At 42.1% G+C, this 27,761-nt stretch overlaps 1 protein-coding gene across 6 annotated transcripts in view; it reads left to right on the top strand.

Moving 5' to 3' along the window:
• Positions 1–27,761, top strand: part of RPS6KA2 (ribosomal protein S6 kinase A2) — a 483,898-nt gene that overhangs the window by 214,790 nt on the left and 241,347 nt on the right. Inside the window, exon 1 of one of the 6 annotated variants that reach the window (XM_075126857.1) lies at positions 12,994–13,178. The exons of 4 other annotated variants lie outside the window; for them this stretch is intronic. In XM_075126857.1, coding sequence (XP_074982958.1) covers positions 13,125–13,178 — 54 coding nt within the window. In that variant the 5' untranslated portion in view covers positions 12,994–13,124. Of the gene's footprint in view, positions 1–12,993; positions 13,179–18,873; positions 19,360–27,761 lie in introns of those variants that run through there. One more of the 6 variants, XM_048844026.2, reaches the window with a different exon arrangement.

Genomic DNA, 27,761 nt, shown 5'->3' with positions numbered 1-27,761 from the left:
AAATTCAAGTAGAAGCTGGGAAGCAATGTTAGCCCCAAGTTAAAGGCCCAGTGACAAGAGTAAAAGCTTTAGCTGGCACTGTCCTCACTGGAGAGCTTTCAACACTGGCTGTTAGACTAGCTACCCTTCATGCTAAAAATAATCCCCAGCAAGCTGACATTGATATGGACAATGATGCTATCATTTATTCATGGGGTGTGTGACGGGGTGGACTAGGCCAAGATGCTTCCTGCTGGAAACCTCAGGGTCCTGCCACACTTGTCCTAGGAAAGGAGCAGTGGAGCTAAGTCCTTCAAGTGGCCCTGAGAGACTGCACAGGAAGCAGCCAATCAGGGGGAAGCTGCAATGGGTTGGCCAATCAGAGGGTTGCAAACTAGTATAAAAAGCTGCAGTGCAGACCAGAGGCAGTTCCTTGTTGGAGCCAGAGGAGTGCAGATGTTGGTTGTGGCTGGCCAAAGGGAACTGCAGCACCATGGACAGTTCAATGCCGGTGGGGACTGGGGGAGCAAGAAAGAGGTCCTGGCTTGCTCCTGGGCCTGAACATATAAGAGCCTTGAGGTGAGAGTAAACATTTCATGAAGGCTAGGGCCACATGGGAAGTGGCCCAGGGAACTGAAAGCAGTTTATTAAAGAGACACTGCAGCATGTGACTGCTATTCTTAGGGTCCCTGGGCTGGGGCCTGAAATAGTGGGTGGGCATGTGTCATAAATATAAAGGGAAGGGTAAACCCCTTTGAAATCCCTCCTGGCCAGGGGAAAGCTCCTCTCACCTGTAAAGGGTTAAGAAGCTAAAGGTAACCTCGCTGGCACCTGACCAAAATGACCAATGAGGAGACAAGATACTTTCAAAAGCTGGGAGGAGGGAGAGAAACAAAGGGTCTGTGTCTGTCTGTATGCTGCTTCTTGCCAGGGACAGAACAGGAATGGAGTCTTAGAACTTTTAGTAAGTAATCTAGCTAGGTATGTGTTAGATTATGATTTCTTTAAATGGCTGAGAAAAGAATTGTGCTGAATAGAATAACTATTTCTGTCTGTGTATCTTTTTTGTAACTTAAGGTTTTGCCTAGAGGGGTTCTCTATGTTTTTGAATCTAATTACCCTGTAAGATATCTACCATCCTGATTTTACAGGGGGGATTTCTTTATTTCTATTTACTTCTATTTTTTATTAAAAGTCTTCTTGTAAAAAACTGAATGCTTTTTCATTGTTCTCAGATCCAAGGGTTTGGGTCTGTGGTCACCTATGCAAATTGGTGAGGCTTTTTATCCAACATTTCCCAGGAAAGGGGGGGTGCAAGTGTTGGGAGGATTGTTCATTGTTCTTAAGATCCAAGGGTCTGGGTCTGTAGTCACCTAGGCAAATTGGTGAGGCTTTTTACCAAACCTTGTCCAGGAAGTGGGGTGCAAGGTTTTGGGAAGTATTTTGGGGGGAAAGACGTGTCCAAACAGCTCTTCCCCAGTAACCAGTATTAGTTTGGTGGTGGTAGCGGCCAGTCCAAGGATAACGGGTGTAATATTTTGTACCTTGGGGAAGTTTTGACCTAAGCTGGTAAAGATAAGCTTAGGAGGTTTTTCATGCAGGTCCCCACATCTGTACCCTAGAGTTCAGAGTGGGGGAGGAACCTTGACAATGGGTCCCCCGCCCCGTAGGCCAGTTGGACAGCAATAAACCCCAGAAGGGGATCTGAACTGCTTAGTGGCCCAGTTGGAAAGCTGGAGGGTGAAACCATTGCCCCCAGGGAGGAAACCCTGAGAGTTCTGCCCAATACCAGGGCTCGGACTATTTAAAGACTGCAGACACCCCTGACCAGAAGGGGTCACTTGACAGGTTTGTGTCATGCCATTACAGGGAGTCTGTGGATGAGAAAGTGCATATGATAGAGGGAGCAGTAGTAATAAATGCCACAGTCATTTCAGAGTAGCACTCCCCAGACCTGAAGTTCAAACACTTTTGAAAGAACTAAAATGTCTTATTACATATACAGACAAATCAAACTCCCTTGTCTTGTCCTGCCACTACTGTTTCTGCTTCTGTCCCAGTTCTCTCTGTACAAATAAGAACAACCTGTGTGTCTTCAGAGTATTTTTGTATTAGTAAGTTCTCTGCAGGTAACACCCAATACAACCCGATTTTAGGTCATTTTTCATGAGAGACATAATGCTTCATTCTAAATTGTAGGGGTTGAGGGAAATGGATATTCTAGGCATCACACAGCTAGAATAAGACCTCTTCATCACATCCATATCATTCAGCCATGAGCTCTATCTCTTTGGATGACGTATGTCTTGTATAACTACTGCTGTATTACAGCATATTGGAGTCCATACTGAAAGAAAAGAGCAAGTTCCCTCTACTTTGCATCATGAAAGTTCAGTAGCATGTACAAATCTATGCCATTTGCTTCAAACACTAGTGGTCTCAGTACAACTGAGCCAGTATACATCCTAGCTCCAAGCAAGGGCTTGTAAGGGGATTGGAAAAGATAGGTTTGTTTGCACTGTATTTTCCAGAAGAAAGGTATTACTTCAGAATCAATCATCCAACCACACACTACTGCAAAGGAGCAGAAATGCTTGTGTTTGACTTTGCTGATAGCAACGGGTGCTCAGCAACTCTGAAAATTAAGCCACTTGTTTAGGTGCCAAACTTTAAGATCTGGCATTAGAAGATGTCGGACAGAATCCATTAAAGAGGATATTGGTACTGAGTCTGAGGGCTTACAGTGCATATTGAGCAACACTAGTTCCTTCAAAGCAGAAAGTTCTCTACATCTTTGGTGTGGTCGTATTTATACTGGTCACCTTTCAGAATTACCAGATGCCTTGCACAATTAGTGAAGGCCATGTCTATACCACAGACTTTTGCGTATGCAAGTTACATTTGTGCATGAATACTTAGTGCCAACACAAGGAGCTGTGTGCACTCACCAGGAGTGCTCGTGTTGATGCAGAATGCAGTGCATTACGGGTAGGAGTCCCAGAGTTCAACCGGCCACCAGTTAGCACATTGTCTTTTGGGAAGTTTTGGCAATTCAGGGTGGGGCAGAAATGAGTCACAGGGATGACTAGCAGCAAGGGTCAACTTCCCAACTGTCTCCATCCCATACTGTCATCTAATGTCCCATAATTTTCACACTTTCCATCATCTCTCACAGAAGCACAGAGCCTGCACAGCTCTACACTCTTGTCATACGGATTGCAAGGACAGCACCTATGATCCTCTACTATTTGCAGAGCCCCAAGAAGAACCGAATCAGTGGGGAACATGATTTCATGGAGGACAGATAGCTGAGGTACATACTGAGAACCAATTCAAGGTGGTTGTTGGTGTTCACAGAGCTGCAGACAGAGGTGCACCACTTCTGGGTCCGAGAAATGAGCACTGACTGGGATGCGTCATAATGCAGGTTTGGGATGACGAGCAGCGGCTGAAGAATTTCAGATGTGCAAGGCCACATTCCTCAATCTGTGTGCCAAGCTCACTCCAGCACAGGGACACCAAAATGAGAGCTGTGCTAACAGTGGAGGAGTGAGTGGGGATCGCACTGTGGAAATTTTCAATGCCAGATTGCTACTGGTCAATCAGAAATCATTTTTGAGTTGGAAAATCCACTGTGGGGGGTCATTGTGGTGCAAGTGTGCAGAGCCATTAATCCTCTCCTGCTACACAGGACTGTGACCCTCCAGCAATGCGTAGGACATAGTAGATGGCTTTGCAGCAATGAGGCTCCTGAACTGTGGTGGAACAATAAATGGCCCTCACATTCCTATTTTGGCACCAGACCACATTGCCACAGGGTACATCAATAGGAAGGGCTGCATGGTGATACAAGCACTGGTGGATCACTGGGGACACTTCACTGACATCGGTGTTGGCTGGTCAGGGAAGGTGCACGACGCTCAGATCTTTAAGGACACAGCGCTGCTCAGAAAGCTACAAGCAGGGACTTTTTTCTCAACCGGAGGATTAGCATTGGTGATGTTGAAATGCCAGTACTGATCCTGGGGACCCAGCCTAGCCCTTGCTCCCCTGACTCATGAAGCCATATGCCAGCCACCTTGATAGCAGCAAGGAAAGATTCAACTACTGTCTGAGCAGGTGCAGAATGACAGCTGAATGCGCTTTTGGTAGATTGAAAGGTCACTAGAGTTATTTACTCTCAAGATTGGATCTCAGTGAAAAAAAAAATCCCAGTGGTTATAGCTGCCTGCTATGTCCAGCATAATATCTGTGAAGCAAAGAAGGTCCTGGTCCTGTTGTTTTGGGGCCTGTTAGGAATTATGTGGTGCTTGATAGTCTTGTATTTGTAGAAGTACACCAATGCAGCTATTAATTTTGTGGTGCTTGCTGTACATTTGTGATTATTATATTTTGTCACTGATCCTACAGGTTGTGTCACAGTGTGCAATAACAAGTAGGCGCTTTCAGTACTGCTAGGCATTCTGCAGCATATATTGTGAACTGATAAAGATGAATTATTTTCCAAAGAATAGAATATCATTAAGAACAAAATCAGCGCAAAAAAAAATCTATGGAATTTAAAAGCACATATCTTAAAAATGTAATAAATTAATGGAACAGAACTTAACAAGGGGAAAGAATATGTATGTGCATTTTAGCTACGTGTACAGCAACTGTGGCTTTCGCAGGTCAGTGTATGTGAAGTTGTTGTTGTCCTTAATGTTCCCCCCCCAGTGTGGAGTGGTAGGGGTACAGCCTGGAAGCCACATGGAGTGTTTGGAGGCAGTAATGTACAGGGGGGTGCTGTAATAGAGTTCTTAATCTACTGCAAAGGGAGGCAAGCCTGTGATTGTTGAACCTGTAGGTCCACAAGAGTCGGCAGCATCTGTGTTTGCTGTCGGAGAAGCCCTATTATGTCCTAGTGCATCTGCCTCTCCTTTTCCTGCAGGGACTCCCAGGCCTTTCTGCAATATTCACCAGCTCCTAGGTGTGCTCGTTATGCTGAACAATCAGGCAAAGGAACTTCAAAAATTCACAGGGCTTTAAAGGGGAGGAAGGGCCTTCTGGTCTCTGAGACCCTAGGCAGTGGAGCTAACAATTGTGACCAGAGCACTCCTGGGTCCTCATGTGTCTTAGCAGGGCCAAGTCCCTGATGTAGTCATTCACCTAGCAGACTATACACCCCCCTGTTTCTGCAGTGATTGTTGGGGACACTAATGGCACAACTCACTGTCAAAATAAATCACAAGGGTTTTGGTCTCATTGACTGGCTCTGCGCCCACTGCAGCAGCATTTCAGTAGCCCGCTCGAGCCAACCTCTGAGTAATGCTTATGGTGCTTCCTCATCGCTTACTGTCCCACCATTGTCAGGGCAGAAGCACTTAATGCCCCATTTTAAACATGCAATTTTAAAGTAGTTTAAGGAGAGAGAAAATTTGCTCCGATACCAGCTGACTGTGTTTGGGAATTGTGGGATAGCTGCTGGAGTACTGTTAAGAGTTGACATAGGTAACGCACTGTCAACGCTCACAATGCGTTAACTTCAGTACGTTGACCAAGGCTTAACACTGCTCATTGCTCAAGGCTGTTACTGTGTCGCTGTAGCAGGGTGCTTACATCAGTGGGAGACAAATTTAAGTGTCAACACATGCACAACTCGGTCAGTGCAAGGAGGCTTATGTTGACCTAACTTTGTAGTGTAGACCAGGCCCTTGTAACTTAAGTCTTGATTGTCCCTTTGCCTGTGTGGTATTGGGGACTTTGCCCTTAGTGACTGAGCTTCCCAAACATAAACTCTGGGTGGTGTGCTGTGAAGCTCTTGTCACTATGAAGGGCCCATTGGAACCTGACACAGAATAAAAAGATCTTTTGCAAGCACCTTAATATGGGCACTGAGGAAGGCTGAAGACCACCAGATCAATGTTTTTGGTTCTTGTTGTCTTTGTCAGCTGCTCCATAATAAGTGGCAGGACAAGCTAAGAAATGAGGATATCTGTAGTCAAACCCCCCACCACCGTCACCTCCATCAGCACTGCTTCAGGTTTGGCAGCTTTTTTGGTACAGATATATACTTCGGATGGAAGACCAATGAATTTCCAATGTGCGTGTGGCAAGAAAGGCTGCTATATGGTGGGTGATCCCATGGCTGTGCCTGATCACAATGCTTCGTTGTCATGATTAGGGCCCTACCAAATTCACAGCTATGAAAAACGCATCACAGACCGTGAATTCTGATCTCCACCATGAAATCTGGCTATTGTAGGGGAGGGGCAGGGCTGGGGCAACCCCAGCTGGGGACTTCTACCTTGGGCCAGGCTCCAGTTGCTAGTCCTGGCCCAGGCTGCGGAGAGATGGGACTTTCTCTTCCCCCTATAGCAGTGGTTCTCAAACTTTTTTTTTCTGAGGACCACTTGAAAATTGCTGAGGGTCTCGGTGCACCACTTAATGATTTTTCCAAATGTTGTTTGTACCGTTAGCTAACTATTGTAAAGCTCTTTGGATGAAAGCGCTATATAAAAAAACCCCTAATAATTAACTTTTTTTGTTCCACAAATAAATGCACACAACTCATATTTTAATATCCATAGTCTTACCTTTCTTATGCGATGGATGTGCCCTCTTCCCCCTGCCACGGCAGCCCCCAAGCTGGGGCTGGGAAGGAGATGGGGTCTCTCCCCCATTTTGGCAGCCCGAGTTGGGACTGGGAAGGAGGGAGGTCTTTCCCTCTCTCCCCCACCACAGCAGCCACAGAGCTGAGGCTGGGAAGGAGGAGGGCCATCTCTTCCTGGCAGCTGCGGCCCTGGAGCTGGGGAAAGTCGCCTCTTTCTCTGGCCACCTCAGCCCTGCACATCCCAAATTCCCCCTACTCCCTCTTCTCATCCCACTGCCCCCTCCCACCTACCCCCCCATTCACCTCCAGGGCCACCACCTCATCTTACATGTGTGTCTTCTCCAGGGTCCAGGCACCTAATTAGTGAAGTCATGCCTGTGCGGCTCCACTAATTAGGTGGGTGGCCCTTCATTCTCTCATGTGTGGCCACCCAGGTGTGCAACTTAGAGGGAACTACCCGTGGACCACCTGAATGGAGCTTGCGGACCACAGTTTGAGAACCTCTGCCCTATAGGAAACACTCCTGGAGCTGTATCAGACCCACCTCCCAGGAACCTCCCCTGGCTGCAGGAAGCTCTGTGACTCCAGCTTTCAGCCCCGAAACCATGCAGAGAGGCTGCAGCTCCAGCTGTCACTTCCTGACCTGGGCAGGAGGCTGCTGGGAAAACCCAGATGTATGGTCACCCCCGCACACATACCCTAAGACCCTTACTTCTGTGCTGCTGCAGGAGGTGGTGCTGGCTTTAGAGCTGAGTGGCCGGCCAGCAGCCACGGCTCTTCAGTTGTCCAGCTCTGAAGGCAGCACCGCTGCCAGCAGCAGCACAAAAATAAGGGAGGCAATCCCACAACCTTCCCACAATAGCCTTGTGATCAGGAGTGAAAGTAAGTTAGAGGACTTACCGGTACACCGGAGTCCTGAGCAGGGGGCGTGGTCTCAACCGGAAGAGGCGTGGCCTCAATTGGAAGAGGCATGGCCTTAAATCCCTGGGGTAGCGGCGGCGGGGCTCTGGCGGGGATTTAAAGGGCCCCGGGGCAATAGCAGTGGCTGGAGCTCCAGGGCCCTTTAAATCCTGGCCTGAGCCCTGCTGCCCAAGCTCTGGGATAGTGGTGGCGGGGCTCTGGCAGGGATTTAAAGGGCCCCGGAGCTCCAGCCGCCATTACTGCCCCGGGGCCCTTTAAATCCCTGCCAGAGCCCCGCCGCCGCTACCCCAGGGCTCGGGCAGCAGGGTTCAGGCCAGGATTTAAAGGGCCCCGGGCGGGGGGTAGCAGCGGCTGGAGCTCTGGGGCCCTTTAAATCCCCGCCGCAGCCCCACCGCCACTACCCCAGGGCTTTAAATTGCCCTCTCAGAAAGCCGGTCCTGGTACGGTGCACCGGCTCTTACCGGTATGCCGTACTGGGGTGTACCAGCTTACTTTCACCTCTGCTTGTAACACACACCCCTCCACAACTCTCTTTGGGTCAGAACCCCCATGTTTATATTGCCATGAAATTTCAGACATAAACATCTGAAACCATGAAATTTACTATCTTTTAAATCCTATGACCATGTAATTGACCAAAATGGACCACGAAATTTGGTAGGGCCCTATTCATAAGGTCACCAGTGACGGAAATTGACTTAACATCCACTCAAACCATCTGTGTGGTGCTCTGTCTGCAAGGAGGCTACCTCCCTTTGGGATTTTCTGTGATGATGATGCTTGCAAGCACCTCAAGCTTTGAGTGATCACTGAACACCACAGCCTGCATGCCCATTCAGGGCAATAACAAGGGAATAAGACATCCCTCTTAAGCTTCTGCCCTGGCAGCTCAAAACTTGAGTATACATGTGCAGGAGTAAATACATGTGCAGCTGTAATTTGCTGTTGGTATAGCCCTGCAGCAAATTTCTAGCACCCTGGAGCAGAGCGTGGGGGAACACAGATAATTGTGCCATGCAGAGGAAAGCAGGGAGGGAGTTCTTTGCAGAGACACAGTGGGGCATGCTTTCAGACAAGCAGAGAGCAAAGCATTATATTTCACCCTCAACTTGTGAAGAAACAGCCAAATAACTGCATATATTTCTGTCACCACACACTAGGTAGATTCTGGGTACAGCTTAAGGATCTGGCATCAGCACTTTGCTGTCAACTACTGAATAGATGTCCTGGCTGCAACATGTACCACAGACAATGGCTGTGGTCCAGATTACACACTTCCCTTTAGCACGCAGTACTGAGGACATGCAAAATCAAGTGGAAGTCTGGTTAACGTTTGGATCACTTCACTTGGTTTCACATTAATAGTTATGATTTTGTTTATTTTTTTTCTGCTTTAATGTGTGCCAGGTGTTTTATAGGTACACAGTGAGACAGATTTTTGTCCCAAAGTTCGTACTGGTAGGATGTAAATAGACAACATGCGGACAAGGGGATGAAATGAAAAGATTTTTGTGTGTGTGACCTTATGGATGGAGCACCTGACTGGGACTCAGGAGACCAGGGTTCTAGTTCTGGCTCTGCTGCTGGCCTGCTGGGTGACCGTGGGCAAGTCATTTCACCTCTCTGTGTCTGTTTTACCTTCTGTAAGATGGGGGTGATGACACTGACCTCCTTTGTGAAGCACTTTGAGATTTGCAAATGTAAAGCTCTGTGTAATAGGTAGGTATTATTTCCATTATTTTAAACCTTGCCTTCATTATTGTTTCCAGTCCCTAAACCTCTAGTCATTTATTATTAAGTAACCCTAACCTAATGTTCTGTGTATTTTCTTTTGTACTTAGCTAGAAAAATTAGCCCTTCTAACACTCCCTCGCAACCAGCAGCAATCATCTTTGATATAGTATATGTGGCTCAAGTCCTGCATTGTGTTCTGTATGGGAATATCCCTGCACCCTCACAGAGCCCCATTGCAGTCCATGGGGCTCTGAGCAGGAACAGGGGTTTGTCCTAATACAGCAGCTTGAAGGACAGAGGACTTTGTTTTTACCAGAAAAATGTGTGAGACTCTTACCCAAATCCATCGGTGTGTTTTTAAAAAACAGCAAGAAAAACAACATGCCTCACAATTGCATATTGAAGAAACACACGTCAAGTGAAAATGTGCCCACTGCATCTGCTCATGACCGGGAAGTGGTGATCCCATTGCAAGTGTCATGTATCATATAACAGGCAAGGTGGGTTAGGCAATATCTTCTATGGGATCAACTTCTGTCTGTGAAAGAGACCGAACTACTGAGCTACACAGAGCTCGCCTGCCGGTCTCTGTGTAGCTCAAAAGCTTGGGTCTCTTTCACTAAAAAAATTGGTTCAATTAAAAAATAGCACCTCACCCCCCTTGTCTTGCTAATAATGTCCTGGGATCAACATGGCGACAGTAATGCTGCAAACATGTATTGCATAATCAACGAGGGCACAGTGCTCTTCTTTTTCATGCTGCTCAGTGGATGCTCCTGAAACACCTGTTCCTGATTCTCTTTTATAAGAGTAGCCTTTTTAAAAATTTGAATTGGTTGATAGACCTGTGTTTAAACTATAGTGTCTCTGGGGACTGAGCTCAGCTCCTGTGCAGCCAAAGTTTCAAATCAATAGGGTGAAAGTTACCTTTTAAGATTCTCTCGGACTGGGAGACTCTTAGGGGCACATGACGAGCAAACACAGCGACCACAAACACAGTTACAAGTCAAAAATCTTGTTTGTATTATCAGTTATAAGTTACACTCGCATACAGATCTACACAACCTGAGAGCCCAAGCAACAGACAATGCTTTATTCATACCCAAAGATGATATTAGAGTCTTGTGGATCTCTCAACAGATGGTCATTGATAGAGGGGTGGTTCCTGCTAGGGTCTTCTGAATGAGGTCTTACGCTGGGGTCTTCCCACTTTGCTGCAATCAGGGAATTGCTTTTGTCTTGTTGTTCTGAGCACACCGAACCCATATGTATATGCATGAGGGTTCCAACCCTTCTTTTCCTTAACTGTACTTCCATGCCCCATAAATTTTGGGAGCCCCCACTTTCCATAGGTTGTTCTCTTAGTTCCCTTTTTTCTTATTAACATCTTATTAATATTTATGTACACATGTTCCCATGGTAACTTGCAGTCAGAAGAGAACTTTCCATGATGTATCAATCAGGTACCATGCTGTCTAGATGGGTATATTACAGTCTATTTTTCTATAACATCACCTATTGGCACATCCTTTGCAGTAATCATGTGGTTTTATTGGTATAGGGTTATTCTTAGGTCACCCACTTATGTCAAGCTTCCTTAAGTGTAGTGAGGCTAAGCTGAAGTTTTACAGGCCTTACCCTGTAGGCCTTTCATTACAGCCATGCTTTACTTATATATCGAATATGCAGTCATCACTCCTAAATACTTGTCAGTCTTATACCCCTATAGTCTCACCCTACTTATACAATCAATGTGTGATGAATAGATATATGAAATAGCATTTGGGTTAACCACAACAATAAAACAATTAAATTATCAAATGAATAAAGTGGCTACAAGAGCGTAAATAGGAGTATTTAATTTACCTTCTTGATGCCATTTTTCATATACAGCACACTCATAAGAACTGCCATACTGGGCCAGACTAAAGGTCCATCTAGTCTAGTATCCTGTCTTTCGACAGTGGCCAATGCCAGGTGCTTCAGAGGGAATGAACAGAGCAGGTAATCATCAAGTGATCCATCCCGTTGCCCATTCCCAGCTTCTGGCAAACAGAGGTTAGGGACACAATCCCGCCCATCTGGCTAATAGCCATTGATGGACCTGTCCTCCATGAATTTATCTAGTTCTGTTTTGGGTTAGGGTTTGGGTTTATTCCGTTTATCTGAATGGCTTCAGGGAAACTGAAACTTTCGGCTAACCAGGTGTTTGGAGAAACCAAAGTGCTACATTGAGCTGCAGTTTCACTGATATAGAAATATGGGGAATGAAGCAAGTAATGCTAATATTTGCTTAATACTTTGTACTTTATTAAAGAGTAAAAAATAAACCTCTTGAGTTTATTAAGCCACCAAAATTGTATTAAAATTGTGTCCACAGTGGTTTTAATATAATTTTAGCATTTATATGCAATAACATTGGGTTTATTCCTTAATAAAATAGAAAGTATTAAGTATTAAAAGTGCAAAGCCCTTGATTAGTACTAACTAGCGGTAAGCGTCTAATTGAGAAGTTATTGGCTGGTGAATAACTAATGTAGGGCTACGTGGGGGACACACAATGGATTCAGATAACAAGGATTTTGGTGTATAGGGAATTGGGATAACTGGAATTATACTGTACCTTTATCATGACCCTCTTATTCTCCTTTCTAAATTTATGAGGTCCTAATCATATGTGTTTTTATATGGAAGCCTTTTCTTGCCTCTAATAATTTATTGCCTGTTGCTGAAGCCTTTCTGTTTCTCATATAAACTTATTGAGAAGGGGCAAGCAAAATTGAATGTATTACTCAACATAAGAGAGTGCCATCAGTTTGTACACTTCCATTTTTATTCTCTATAGCAAGAATAATTCAACCCAGCATCTCATTTGCTTTTTGGACCACAATTTTACCTTAGATACTTTCATTGCATAGGCTTGTTGAGGGATTCCTAGAGGCTTGTTCCTCAGCCCCCATTAAGTCCCCTGCATTCAGAGTCAACAATATATTCCTTTCAGAACTAAAGACATTCATCTGGGATGGGAACATAACACTAACACTCCATGAAACATAGAGCAATAACTCCAGTTACCTGTTGCTTTGCTCAGTTAGCAGAGTCATTGCAGTTTTATTAATAGATAAACAGATTGTTAAGGCTAGAAGGGACCATTATAGTTATAGAGTCTGACCTGCACAACACAGGCCCTAGAATTTCACCCAGTAATTTCCTGCACTAAGCCCATGTCTTGTGGATGACAGAGTCATATGTCTCAAAGACTTGTGTAGCCCTTCTTCCAATTACTTAGCCCAGTTCTCTTATCTCTACTGCAAATTCATAGTTCATGCAGCATCAACCAGTCATGCATGTCCTTTTAGGTTCTAGTTCATCATAGATTGTTGTTTGTTGCTGAGTGTAAATGTCTTAGGTCTGTATCTGCAGTTCCTGGATAGAGCTGTGTGAATAACTGATTTTTTTCTGTTCAACCGGTAAATGGAAATTAAAAAAAAAAATCACTTTGGTTTGCCCCCCGCCCCACCCCAAAAAAATTCTAATATTTTTTGTGAATCAAAACTTGAAAAAATTTCTTTTTTGGGTTGAACAACATGTTTTGTTCTACCTGAAATAAAGCATTTCATTTTGCCTGTGGTAAATAAAGTGGGGGGATAGCTCCCTTTGATGGACACCTAGCCAGCCAGTTAGCTGTAAAATCCCTCTTGGTAACTGTTCTTTACTTGCTTTACCTGTAAAGGGTTAAAAAGTCCCCCAGGTAAAGAAAAAAAAGTGGGCACCTGATCAAAAGAGCCAATGGGAAGGCTAGAACTTTTTAAAATGAGGAAAGAAACTTTCCCTTTGACTGTTGTTCTCTGGGCTAGAGAGACAGAGCAGCCATGCTATAAGCAGCTTTAAGCAAGGTATGATCATAAATCATCAGATCATACCTAGAACTACTTATCTGAACTCCAAATGTGTAAGTAGATCAGAATGTTAAGCTAGATGTGATCAGGTTTATTTCTGTTTATTTTTTAAGGCTTGTGGATCTCCCTCTGTGCTAACCTCTGATGCTTTTGTTTGCTTGTAATCTTTAAGCTGAACCCCCAAGAAATCTGTTTTGAGTGCTTAATTTTTATAATTGTTTCTTTTAAGATCTAGCAAAAAGCCTGAGTTCCAGATGTATTTTTTCCCTTTTTGATTTTAATAATATTTACCTTCTTTAAGAACAGGATTGGATTTTTGGTGTCCTAAGAGGTTTGTGCATGTTGTTTGATTAGCTGATTTCCTTTGTTTTCTTTCTCAGCTCTTTCTTTGCCCACCTCGAGTTGTGTGCTTGACTTTTATTATTCTTGATGTGTTCTGTGTACAGCCATCTGTGAGGGTCACACAAGTTCTGGTAGTAAGTTTTATTGTTAGAAATCTTCCATGAAATGTGTTAACTAACACCTAGTCTCAGCAAACTCTAAGTTGAAGTACTTTTTGTCTGTACAATTTGGTTCCAATCCTAATCAAGTCAAAGTAAATGAGTTTTACAGTTGGCTCCAAAAAAAAGCAGAATCAGGCATTTTATCTTTTTTTAAAAAACTCTATATTGTGGCAATTAATGTTTCAGTTTAGAAGCCATAAATCAGAATCAAAAATATAAATATTACTATGAAGTGTAAGTATGTCAGTTGATCCCCCACCTCTGTTGTTTATTCTTGCCTTAAGCATAGCCATTTGGTGGATTTCATTTCCATCAAGTTCTTTGGCAGTAAAAATTACTCAGAGGGAAGCTGATTAATAATTTACTGCCATGAATTTTGAAGTGCAATGAATTTTTCAAGTTGATCTGACTGTTAGTATGCTTATACATAGAACAATGAATGTACAGTTTAATCTAATTTCTTTCTTGGCTTGTACCTTTTTATTAGTCATTGGGCAAATTGGATATTCTATGGCTAACTGTAAGTTATGGATCTTTCACTCTGAGACTTCATCTTATTCATTTGTTCTTCTGAAGCTAAGCTAAATAACAGTGGCTCAGAAGCATAAAATGCACACATGATACTTGTAGAATTTTTTCTATTTTCTGTGCCTTCACTTCATATTATCTATGTAGTTTGTGTGTTTCCTGTATTTGTACTTTTTTATGTTATTAGTCAAGGAGCATTCCCTCCCCCACATCCTCTTGCCTTGTAAAGAATTTGACATGGTACCGTGTGGGAAAATATTAGTTAAATTAGAGTGGATGCGTATTAGTACAAGAATTGTAAAGTGAATAAGGAACTGGTTAAAGGGGATAAGACAATGGGTTCTTCTGAAAGGTGAAATATCAGACTGAGGGTAGGTTACTAGTGAAGTTCCTGAAGGATTGCCTTGGGATCACTCTTAATATTTTTATTAATGACCTTGACACAAAAAGTAGGAGTGTGCTAATGATGATACAACTTTGGGAAGCATTGGAATATTATAGAGGAAGATCTGGATGACCCTGAAAACTGGAGCGACAGAAATGGGATAAAATTCAATTGTACAAGATGCAAGATCGTGCACTTAAGGTCTGATCATAAGAATTTCTGCTCCAAAACCTGGAGGGTCATCAGTTGGAAATGAGAGGATGAGACAGACCTGGGTGTGGGGGAGTCAATCACGGGATGGCTATGAGCCACCAAAGTGATGCAGCTGTGAAAGAAGCAAATGCAATCCTAAGATATATTAGAAGAGGCATCTCCAGTAGTGAGTGGCGGGTGGGGTGGTATTTGTGCCATTATACAAGGCACTGGTAAGACCTCCTCTGGAATATTGTGTACAGTTCTTATCACACATGTTCAAAAAAACTAAATTCAAACTGGAACAGGTCAGAGAAGAGCTACTAGGATGATCAGGGGAATGGAGGGCCTGTCTTATGAAAGAAGAATGGAAGAGCTTGGCTTGTTTAGCCTAGCAAAAAGAAGGCTGATAAGGGATATGACTGCTCTTTATAAATATACTTGTGGGTAAACTCCATGGAGGGTGAAGAGCTATTTAAGCTAAAGGACACTGTTGGCACAAGAACAAATGGCTATAAACTGGCCATGAAGAAATTCAGGCTGGAAAACAGAAGAAGGTTTCTAACCATCAGAAGAATGAGGTTTTGGAACAGCCTCCCAATAGGAGTTGTGGGGCAAACAACTTACTTAGTTTTTTAAGACTGAGTTGGACAAATTTGTGTAGTTGTATTATGGGGCTGGTTGTGGTGGGGGGGGAAGGACTCAGCAGCCCTGGGGCTCTCTTCCAGTTTACAATTTATGTTCCTAAAGCTCATGCTTCAGGGTTTCAGCTGGCCATCTCCAGGGGTGAGGAAAGATTCCTGCCCTTCCCTCAATGGATTCTGAGGTCTGGGATGGGGATGTGGTTTGTTTGTTTGTTTTTTTAATCATTTCTCTGAAGCATCAAGGATGGCCCCTGCTGCAGACCAGACATTGGATGGGGTAGGTCAGGGCTCTGAGATGGCACCAGTCATTCTCTCTCTTAGGTGCCTGGCTGGCTGGTGTGTGTTTGGGGTCTAACTAATCACCGTATGTGGGGTTAGGAAGGAATTTCCCCCCACATCAGATTGGCAGTGAGCTTGTGGGGTGCAGCGTGTTGATATGGCTCACTTGCTGGGATGTGCCCATTTAATAATTTCCCTGCCACTTCATGGGCCTTGGGCATTAGTGCACCTTGGTCCATCCTATTCTCTCCCTGTGGCACACAACCATCTAGTCTTCTGTGATCTTAGTTTGGTTGTTGGGTTTAGTGCGCGGGTCCTGGGTGGTGTTGGTGGCCTGTGGTTTGCAGAAGGCCAGACTAGATCTGGTGGTTCCTTCTGGCCTTAAACTCTGTGACCTGTGTATATCCATGTGGGGGAGTGATGCCATGACTCTGACCCTTCCTGCTCTTCTGCACCCACATGTTGACCACGTGTTCCAGAGGGGACTTAAATATGCTTGCAGAGCTTGTTTCTGTGGGTCTAGGCATGGAAATAATCAGTAAGGCCTTTCAGGGATGTAAGGCGCATTCTTACCACTTTGCATGGGCCCGTAATCCAAGTCTCACTCTAAAATCCTCAGTATCAAAGGATAATTATTAAATTGGTGTTTGCAGTACATTTCCAAAACATCATTACGGCACGAACATAGAAAAACAACATATTTCATTTTTATTGAGGGACCTAATTTTGAACAAAATAAGACAGGACACCTGGTACGTAACAAGTACGTGATAGTTTTGGATAATTTTTCTTTGGAGTTTATTGCAAAACAGACTCATTTAATGGCCTTTAATGATGACTGAAAATTGCAGTATATTAGACTGTAAGAATCCCATTGCAACATGAAGGCAGTGACAGATCTTATAGTAAAAGCCATCAATAACTGTTTTTAACTCTGGGACACGCCACGTGTTTTAAATCTTTTTTTTTTTAATTGATGGTGCAGCTCCTTGTGCCGTAAGAGTTGGGAAGGGCTAATTGCATCCACGTAAGTAAGAGTAGCAGAATCTAGATCTAATATCGAAATATTTTATTTTTTTGGTGAACAACAAGTATATTTTTTGAACTTTATAAACCCACTGTGGTTTTGAGTGGTGGCATAATAGATGGGCTTTCCATATATATGATGGAAAAGATTTAAGAAAACTGAGCAATCCCATCTATTATGCCATCAACCGAGCTATCATTCAAAACCACAATGGTTAAGACAGTTCAAAAATACTTTTGTTAATCACACCCCCAAAAATTACAATATTAGATCTAGATTTTGCTTTCCTTATTCATGTGATGAAATAAGGTACTTCTTGAATAGTCAAGAACAGTGGTTCTCAACCAGAGGTACACGTACCCCAGGGGGTAGGCAGAGGTCTTCCAAGGGGTGCATCAACCCATCTCAATATTTGCCTAATTTTACAACAGGCTCCATAAAAAGCACTGGCAAAGTCAGCACAAACTAAAATTTCATACAGACAAAATGAGAAAGTAATCTTTTTTTTTTCTGCAATAGTGTGCTGTGACACTTTTTTGTATTTTTATGTCTGATTTTGTAAGCAAATAGTTTTTAAGTGAGGAGAAACTTGGGGTACGCAAGACAAATCGGACTCCTGAAAGGGATAAAGTAATTTGGAAAGATTGAGAAACACTGGTCTAGGACATGCCTTCTTCCAGGCACAGGGGCCTGGGTGGAAACAAGATAAGAGAAGGATATAAAAAGCATTATTAAGCTTTTGCAGCAGGTATGGAGCAATGCGGTTCGGGAAAGAAAAAACAAGATCAAAAAGTTAGGTGGAAACCTAAGTTCACCAGGACCTTGAAAGCAAGGGTGCAGAGTTCACATTTGATGTAGAAGATGAGAAGAAGCCAATGACAGGATCTGGAGGAGGAGGACACAGTCAGAGCAGCTGACAAGGTAGATGCTTTTCACAGCTACATAATTGATAGGAGTTGGGGTGGGGTGCAGGAAGATATAGGTGGGGAAGATAGGGCCTGTGTAAGCTGAGACCATAAACTCCGTGACATCTTAGGAAAATAGTCATGGTTGCTGTTGCAGTTATAGATAGGTTTGGTTGGTTGTTTTTTTACCCTTGCCACTAACCGATCAATAGAGCAGCCTGTGATAATCATGACACAGCCCCTGAAGGTGCCTGAAGAGACCCAGTAAGCAATTAACACAAAAAGTGTATTTCTCTTTAAGGCTGATCAGTTGCAGTGGTGCTGTCAGTTAGCCTCTGAGAACCTTCCCCAGTATGGTGGTGCCACTGTTGTCTCAGACCTTTTTTCAGTTGAGTCATTAATAAGTCCTCGGTGCTGTTCTCTTTCCATATAAGGACATAGGCGGAAAGGTATGTCTTGATGGTCTTTAGCAGTTGGAAAGGAAAGATAATTAAGGCCAAGGAGCCCAAGCTGTATGTGGCTGGCACAGAAACACTTTGGGTCTCAGAAGCACATTGAGATGCAGTAGTTTTCTAAAGGAAATCTAAAAATAGGGAGGGAAAGCATAGGTCTGCATGTGTCCAGTATAATGAGTAACTCAGAATTACTGATTTAGTTGGGGATTGGCCCTGCTTTGAGCAGGGGGTTGGACTAGGTGATCTCCTAGTTGGAGGTCCCTTCCAACCCTGATATTCTATGATTTTATACTGTACAAAGAGCAAGGTTCCTATTCTGTATGTATGTATACATTCTTAACATTTAACATTTGTAGACTCCCATCACAATATAATAATAATCACAATACTTAACCTTTATATAGTGCTTTATCTTTTCAAAGTGTTGTACAAACTACTATTTAAATGTAAAGCCTTTAGGTAATCTGTAATATCTGCGGTGTGTGCTGGAGTTTAATGTTGTTCAGGAAAAAATGTTTTAACTTCACACGGATAAAGGTAAAAAATGTAATCCACAGAATAAAATGAGCTTCAGATGCTACTATTTAGCAGCGGGCTCATGGTGTCTTTCAATCTTCTCTTAGGAGAATCTCTTTTACAATAGCTGGTTTCTTCTCAGATCTGGCCCATATTGTATATGGTAATTATAGCTCTGCTGAAATTCCAAGCTAAAAACAGAAATGCAGCATGTGCTTATTTTCCCCCTACAGTTCTCAAGCCAAGAGATTGGAAAAGACTGGCTGGGAGAACAGGAGTGCAAGCAATAGACACGTCTACTCTTTATTGCAAACCTGCTCTGCCTGGGAGTTGGTAGCTGTCATTTTCTGGTGCTTATTATGTATGCAGCAAAAGCTGATCTGATTGGATGTAGTAGGACCTAAGGCGAGGGAGCGAGGGAGTGGAAAGGGAGTTCTGCTTGCAGCACTGAAATGTAAACAGTGGAAAGAAAGACAGAGTAAAAAGCACTTATGCTCTGAGCAGCAAGCAGCACACTGCAAGATTTGATGGCTCTTGTAATATACCTTCTGTGTATCTATCTGTACACGACTTGATGAATTAGCAAAGCTACTTCTGATAATCTCTCTCCCGTGGATTTAATATAAGGGGCAACTGGGATGCACTAGCCTTCTTCGTCACTGCAGCTCCTCTCTGCTCTGCACCGTAGTTCAAACGGGGCAATGGAAATGAATATGAAGAAGTTCACAGTGCGTAGGTTCTTTTCAGTATATCTCCGCAAGAAGTCTCGGTCGAAGAGCTCAAGTTTAAGTAGATTTGAGGTAAATTTTTATTAAATTCTTTATATGTGGCAAATACTCTTATGTGCTTCTTATAGAGGTGGGGGATGGCTGCACTTGCTGATGTAATCAGCAGTTAAAGGTAATCTTCCTCTATAGGTGGTGGTGTTTGCAATGGTATTATTCAATATCACTAAGCTTTTTTTGTAATGCACTGTATATTGCAAAATATATTTGGCATGTTATTGAGGCTTATTTCACTGGCATAGCACGTGAGAAGGAAACCTGAATCAGGGCATTATAAACTTGTTTGAAATAATTACAGATTCACCTAAATTAGCACAGACAGCACCAGAATCTATAGTAGCTGCCTGCTTTACTCTTCCTAACCCCACCCACAACTCAGTCTATTGCAATACTTGGTGTTCAATTATTTTTTTCATGGTTTGCGAAAGTGACTCACAGTTCTTTTATCCAGGATAGTAATTGCCCTTGCTTTGTTTTCCTATAGGCTCCCATCCTTGTCACATATTTGCATTCATCTTCTCTTCAGCCCATCCATCCTGGCATTTTTCTGTTACTGAAAAGGAGAAGTTGTTTGGGAAAATGTCAAAATAATCTATATAAAATGTGTTCACACTATCACCAAGTGAAATGCATTTTCAGTCAGAAAGAAGTATTAATGTATAAGAATGTTTGGATGGGGCAGGATCAGGATTTCTGTATTCCATCCATCACATCGTTTTTTGACCCTGTATCTGGATTTGGGAACAGTCAGTTTTATATATATAATTTTTTGTTCTCTTTGTCATTGCAGATGATCTGCTACCTCCCCATTAAAACAAAGGTATACAAGGCCTGATTCTCCCTTACTTGCATTTGTTTTTTCATAATTCCATTGACCTCAGTGAAGTTACTCTCAGTTTGTGCCAGTGTCCTGAGAGGAGGATCGGGTTCATACTGTGCAAATAAATTAAAAAATATATATTTCCTTCATGTTATATCTAAGACATCAAATAGCTATTTGATGATAATGGTCTTGATATTGCATTGCTTAAGCAGGATATGATAAAGACTGAATTTAAATAGATTTTTTTAACTATTTCCTGAAAAAATCGTATTGCTTGCCTAATTCTATTTCACCCATCAGATAGGAATACATCACAATAAAAAAACAAAACTCCACCAACTAATGTTGGCACCAATTGACATCCAGCCACGTTAATCCAAACCTCGTTGGCAGGGAAAATAAATTTCTCCTCCCTCAGCTTTGTGCCCAAATCATGGAAGTGCTAAATTAAAGAGATGTATCTTGCAACAGTCCATGAAAGTAATCAAATCCATGCTCCACCAGAGCAGATGCAAAGCCAGGTGCAAAGCTGTGGCTCTTCCACGAAGAAATTCTATCAGGGACTAACAAGAGCATCATGATTGATCATTAGTGCCTGGACAGAGCATAGCAGGAGATGTGACTTCTGCGGTATCAGAGTCCCACCAGACCACTCGTGTTAACTATTTGTGTGACAATGCCATTGGTTCATTACATTGGGAAGGAGCAGTTTCCACCATGCTAATAAACTAATCTGTTGGATAGTCTGACTCTGACTAGCACAACTCCTCTACATTTACAATAAGTCAGATTCCTATTTTAAAAGAAGTCTTTAAAATTCTTTTGGACATAGTTATGAACAATAATTGCCTTTTAAACAAATTATTAGATTTTCTTTTAAATGTCTGGGATATTTTCTCTAAACTTGTTTTCTTGTACCAGGATTTACTGACTTTTACATAATCTTGTTCAAGAAGCAGCCCAATAGATCTATTGTAACCCATTTAAGTTACAAAGCATCACATCCACTCCCCACTTCCCTCCTTTATTTGGCAGTAATAACCCACTTTATGCAAAGTCACTCTGTATTATAATGCAACAGGGAAAAGGGGGTTTTCAACCAGGAAGGGAAAAAAGTGATTTAAAAATCTGTTCTGCTATTTAAGTGTGAAAATCATCAGAGAAGTTCCGACTTAGTGGAAAAACCAAACACAAACACCAAGCCCTCTGTGTGAATCCCATCCCTTAGCACTTCTGCATATACACTCGTAATTGCAAGCTAATGAGCATTCATCAGCAAAATATAAAGAGCAAAGGAGGCTTGCTGGTAGTTGGATCGTTCGGAATAGGAGTATTCTCCTTCCAAATAGATACACTTATAAAGAGACAAAATATGAAGTCGGTACATAGAAATTTATCATGAACAAAAAATAAAATAAAGGCAGGGAACTTGGCGAAAATACACATAGCAATGTTTTGCTTAGTGGTTTGTTGCTAATGCACCTGGCAGGAAACCATGTGTTGGTAGATCTGATTTGAAATTTATAGGAGGATCATTGTCTGTCTGTCTCCCTTTTCCCCCTGTTTTGCTTCAAGTAATTTTATATCCTTAAATTACCACACTTGCTGTAATGTCTAAGATATATCTACTAGGTAAGGTTTTGCTGGTCATTTTATCTCCTCCCCCACCCCACCCCCCATTCTTGTGCTGTTACTGCTTGGCTTACAAGATTCATAGCTCTGTAAATCAGAGGTATGGATTCAGAAGATGACTTTGCAAGTTGCAGACCAAAACTTGATCTTTGCTTAATGGCTGCAGTACACCAATATCACTTCTTTATCGGAGACATCCAAATCCATTGCCTCATTTACACTATTAGGTTTTTAACTTGTTCATGACTTAAGTTGTGCATGAGAAAGGTAGTGGAGACCAATACTATGGTAAATAAGGAACATGTTGGGGTTTGTGGGGGGTTTTTTTTTTTTCTTATCCAAAATGTGCCCTTTATATTATTCTGGAGAAACTCAGCTCAAATTTGTAATTATGTTGTTACATATTTAGTTTTTAAGTTTTATACTATTTTTCAATATTTCTTAACTTTCATTTATATTTTGTGATGATATTATTCAACATGCAGGGTCAACTTCTGCCCTTGTACATGTGCACACAATTCCCATTGAAGTCCACTGAACACCCAGTGAAATCAAGGGGAATTGCAAATGTGGAACTGAAAGCAGAGTTTTGTTTATAGTTCTTACTGAGTGTCAATGAGCATAAATGTAAAACCACCAGGAGAAAGTGCACATGGCACAGATCTGCTAAAGACTTTGAGCCCCACTGGAATGTGTCTTGTGGCAGAGATGAAGATTCCTTGACTTATAAATAAAGGTTAAATATGACATTCTAATAAAACAATGCAGTAAAGATGCAACAAGCAAAGAATTTAATTATAATATTTATTCCAATGATGCAAAAGCCTTTCCCGCCCTTAAATGTTTCTGGAAAAATGAGAATCTAAAACATTTACCAGGAAAGAACAACTGCCGATGTTCTCCATTTTTGTTATTTTCAGTTATTTTTAACTTTGTGTTTAGTCACACTAATATCTATGATCCATATTCTAGCCCTGTCTAGATTCTTGATATAACTCCAAAGGCTCCAAAGTGAGTCAGTACAACTCTTAGAGAAGACAGTCCTGGCTGATAGCTCTGTAGAGCTGTCATCTTGGGAAAGACCATGACCATCAGCAAAAAGATTTCCCCTGAATCTCTCCCCTCCATGGAAATCTGATTAATTTCTGCAGAGCCTGAGCAAGAGGATCATGATCTGTGGGGTAGGGCTCTTCATCTCTGCCATAAGACACCTTCCAGTGGGGCTCAAAGTCTTTAGCAAATCCATGCTGTGTGCACTTGGGAGGCCAGACCCAATAAAAATGATGTCTCCAACCTCTGAGAAGCTCTATTGGTCCTAGGCACAGTGTGCTCATGGAGTCCTGAGTCCCTTTCTAAATTGGGCCTGACCACTTCCAAGGTTAGTTGTGTCACTCCAGATACAAGTAATGTGAATCTTAATGGCTAATAGACCCTCCCCCCAATAAACTCCTTCCACAGTAGAGAGCCAGGATTTGACCTAATATGAAGGCTGGGGGAGGGGGGGGGAGTGCAACTTAATCAGCCACCTTCATAGTCTCAGGTCATTAGTCCCAACTGTGGTTCCACTATCCTCATTCCTTTCTTTGATGAAGGACATTTCTTTTTCTGGTGATTGGAATATAATCAAGCCCTTGCGAGTTCTTCTCCAATTCCTATGTGCTGCTTTGCAAAGCCAGATCAGTACATCTTTGTGTGTTGGTATGTAAATCCTTGGAGCTATTGGATGGCTTCACGCGAAGTATTGTAACATCTTTGGAGCTGCAAAGATAATACAGTTATTGGGGCATATAAATACATAGATATAATTTCACATCTCACAAATGAACAGTAACACAAGGAGTTTGTAAGAAATAAAATTCCTTGCTGAGATCATTCAGCATGCAACAAGATTGTTTAAAATAGCAAATCAACAAATCACTTTTCTGAAAATGTTCCTGGATTAGACCTTTCAGCGTGTTCAGGGTCTCCATCTACACTTGTTATTTTTATATCAACTTATTTTCAACATCCTCCTCCTTTTTCCTGACTGTAAGATTGTTCTCATGGTAATTAATACTTTTGTTGGGGGATTTTCAAATGTACAAATGGGGGGTGAGACCCCCAACTCCCATTGACTTTTTCAACGTTTAGCTGTTTTGGGGGTTTTTAGAGAGAAGGTGGGTGAAGTAACATCTTTTATTACACCAATTTCTGTTGGTGGAAGACACAAGCTTTCAGGCTTACACAGAGCTCTTCTTCGGGTCTGGGAAAGGTACTCAGAGAAGTGTCACAGCTAAATAGAAGGTGGACCAAACTGTTTAGCATAAGGAGTTATGCTGTAAGAGACCATTCAAGATGAAATGGACAGTTAACACCTCTGCACTCACAGGACAAAAAGCTTTTGACAGTCTCCCCCTTTGTGTTTGGTGTACAGTTTTCCTTTTAAAAAAAATCCATTTCCCATCCTTGAGCTCACTTGTAGGGCACACTGTAGTTACTTTATATCATCCCAATCAGAGGTCAGGTGGAATATATGCAATGACTGGTTGTACATTCACTGACTGGAATTTGATGTTGGACAGGTTCTGTAGAATTAAACAGGGATGAAACAATAGAAATTAACTAGGATTCTACGGAAATTATTCTAAAAACTACATAATTTAAAAGCATTAAACCAGTACATAGAATATAATCACGTCCCTTCATTTTTCATTTATAATGTTTAAAATTTTGTGGGAATTCTTCTTTGTTTACTACAAAAATTGAAAAACTTGGGTGAATACTGGTGAAAATTAACTGCACAATTTTCTAGGGAAATATTGGGGTTAATATTGGGGGATGGGAGGACAGGAAAAAAGGATCAAATAGATAAAAATAAGAGTTTTAAAATTAAAAGCAGTTTTATGCTGTGGTTTATTTCATGAATTGTACATTGTCAGTAGATACACACATGTACATGCATATGTGTATTTTCAACTACATTGCCTCACTTTAACAGACAACCTCGCATTTACACATAGACTAATTTATTATTAGCGTAACCTTGCCAACAGAATAAGTAGATGTGTTTATCATTCTATATTAAATTATATAAGAGTCTGTAGGACTTTTTCCATTAAGGATAGCACAATGCCTTTCTTTTCAAATTACATTGTATTTGCAGTGTCTCTAAATCAGTGGTTTTCAACCTTTTTTCATTTGCGGACCCCTTACAAAATTTTGAATGGAGGTGCGGATCCCTTTAGAAATCTTAGATATAGTCTATGGACCCTCAGGGGTTGGTGGACCACAGGTTGAAAACCACTGCTCTAAATAAATCTGTATCTAATTCATGAAGAGAAAGAAAGTCAATTGATCCAAAACTGAGGAAAAACAGCCAGTATCCCATTATATTGCAGTCTGCATATAATGTCCAAAGAAACACAGTAACCTTGATAAGACTGCTGCTTCTGTGCATCATCCATCAGGCTAAAATTTGAAATTGCTGCAACAAATCAGCTGGTTTATTATCTATGATGTCCAAAACGTTAGTAAAAAGCTACAATAATCTCTTTAAAATAAATTATCCCAGTACATGAGACAAAAACACTTCAAAGTCAGAATGTTTATGCAGATAAATAAGCTGATATGTTTGTTTCTCCACTTAGCAAGTTCAGATACACATTTTTTACACAAGAGCCTAGTTTGCATCCTGACTTTCAGGTAGTAAAAAAAATTAGTTCAATGAGATTGTTCAGTTCCTACAGTAGCTTCCTAGATGACTTTGTGTTCACACATCAAACATCCATATCAGACACATTGTCTCTCCAGAGACACAGCACTCAGAGTTTGGTATCTCAAGAAGCAGATGAAGTGATAGATGGGGAGAACCTGACATACAATGAACTTGGCCTGCTTGTTGTATTAAAAGACCTCAACCTCCCCAGGGTCAAGTTCAAAATTTGTTTACTTAGGTTTATTGAATGAAAATAAATAAGTATAAATACTCCTCAAATACAGCACTCCAGCTTCGTAAACACATCAGGGTGCCTGCTACCTGCAATTTTATTATCCTCCTTCTCCCCCCACCCCCCGCATAGAAGATTTTTCCACTTTCGAGGAACTGATGAAACACTCATTATCTAAGCCTGAGTTAGACAACAGTTAGAGTTAAGCTAAGAGAGGTTGGGAGGGAGGAGGAGGTGGTGGGAAGGGTAGTTTTCTGATCTGAAATTTCCAATTTCAGAAGTAATACTTACAGAATATACTGATGTCAGATCCAGCTGTGACACCATGCAAAATGCAACTTCCAGCTGAGAAGTACTTAGCACACAGTGTCCACGGGCTTGGCAAGGGACAGGCTTTCTTCACATAGGAGGTTGCTGCTTGCACTTTGTGAGGATAGTAGCTCTAGTCTCAGCAGTGGTAAAATAGAGGACCCACAAAAGGCAAGTCCAGGGCCAGAAGAGGGAACTTAACACTGAAATGAACTAAACCAATTAGTTTTCAGGCCGCTGACTGGCAGACACAAGAGAAGTCAAGGATAGATTACTAATGTACTCTTTTATTAAATACAGTATTTCGGGGAAAGGAGAATATTGCTGTATTTAAAAGTTTCCAATTGCAAGTTGTGATGTGTGAAACTTTATAAATTATAACAAAACTCCGCACCAGGTAAAGCTTACCTGACTTCAGGTCTCATTATAAATGCAAAATAAAGTGCAGTTTGAATTTCTGGGGGGGAGGGAATGCTGTTTTTGTTTTTCTGGTTTTGACTGGCATAATCTTGCATCCTCTGAGTTTCACTGTGAGGTTCAAGTTAATACAACCCTGAAATCAAACAGAGAGGTAAAGCCCATGAAACTTGGTAGTTTTGGGCTGAGTTTTACACAGTTACCCTCCAAAATTGTAAATCAACACAAGTTGGCTTGAAATGTGATGTTTGCTGAGATTTTTTCAGACAACCTGAGTGGTCGATTTTGAATGGAAACCATGCTCTACATGACTTCAGCCATCTGAAACTACAATAGACAAAAGTTGGCAGTTTCCGATGATTTTCGCTTTGAGCTGCTAGGTTCGTTGAAGCACAAAACTCAAAGTGAAACACTGTGGGTAGAAACACAGAGCAAAAAAGGCAAAAAGTTGGTAGAGGAGGCAAAATTTACTGAGTTTCGCCTAGTTTTAGTGACTGTTAACGATTCTTTTCCAAGGTACTGTAGATGCCATAGAAACTGGGCTCATTTCCGCCACTGACTTACAGTGCCGTGAAAATGGTGCAGCATGGAGCCAGAATCCCAGACAGAAGTTCCTGCTCATTTGAAACCTGAGCTGAGTCATGGGGGTGTAGGTCTGAGTCCTGATACAGCAGCAGGTGGGAGCTCAGGAATCTAGTGGGACCTGCAAGAGTTTCTGCTGCTTGAAAGAGTCAGGTTTCAAGGGGAGGGGAGAGGTAGACCTACAAGGTGTTTGAACTGTGGGATGGTGAAAAAACAGACAGAGCCATCAGGGGTTGTGGTGAATTGGGTATGGAAAGCTTGTTGTGTGGGTTAGGATTTTGGGTGAGTAGCAGAATGGGCAGGGGGCACTCTAGAGATATGCGGTAAGGCCACATTTTGAATTTGCTTTGGAACCATCTGAATATTGTTCCGTCCCCGAACTGACTGTCTGCTATGAATCAACTGTTCATGAAACAAATGTTCTGTTGTTTGGATGACATTTGAATTTTCTCCCAGCTATTGTCCTGGTCAAGTATACACATGGAGGCAGAATGCTAAAAGCAACAATGTACTATTCCCAGTGTCAGGGTCTACAAAGTAAACAGAGTTTAGTCAGATAAATGACATGGAAGAACCAAATCCTGATCTCTGAGGAGTGAAAATGTTCTCGATGATGCACAGGTGCTTTGAAGAGTGAGTCCCCAAGAGCCTGATTTCTAAGAGGCTGAGCAGCCTCAGCTCCTGCTGACTTCCACAGGATTTATGGGTGCTCAGAACTTCTGAATCAG

This window comes from Caretta caretta, chromosome 3 (assembly GCF_965140235.1).
Source record: "Caretta caretta isolate rCarCar2 chromosome 3, rCarCar1.hap1, whole genome shotgun sequence".
In the NCBI taxonomy this organism is placed as follows: Eukaryota; Metazoa; Chordata; order Testudines; family Cheloniidae; genus Caretta; species Caretta caretta.
Note: the sequence above shows the minus strand (reverse complement) of the source record. Positions and strands in the feature narration are given on the sequence as shown.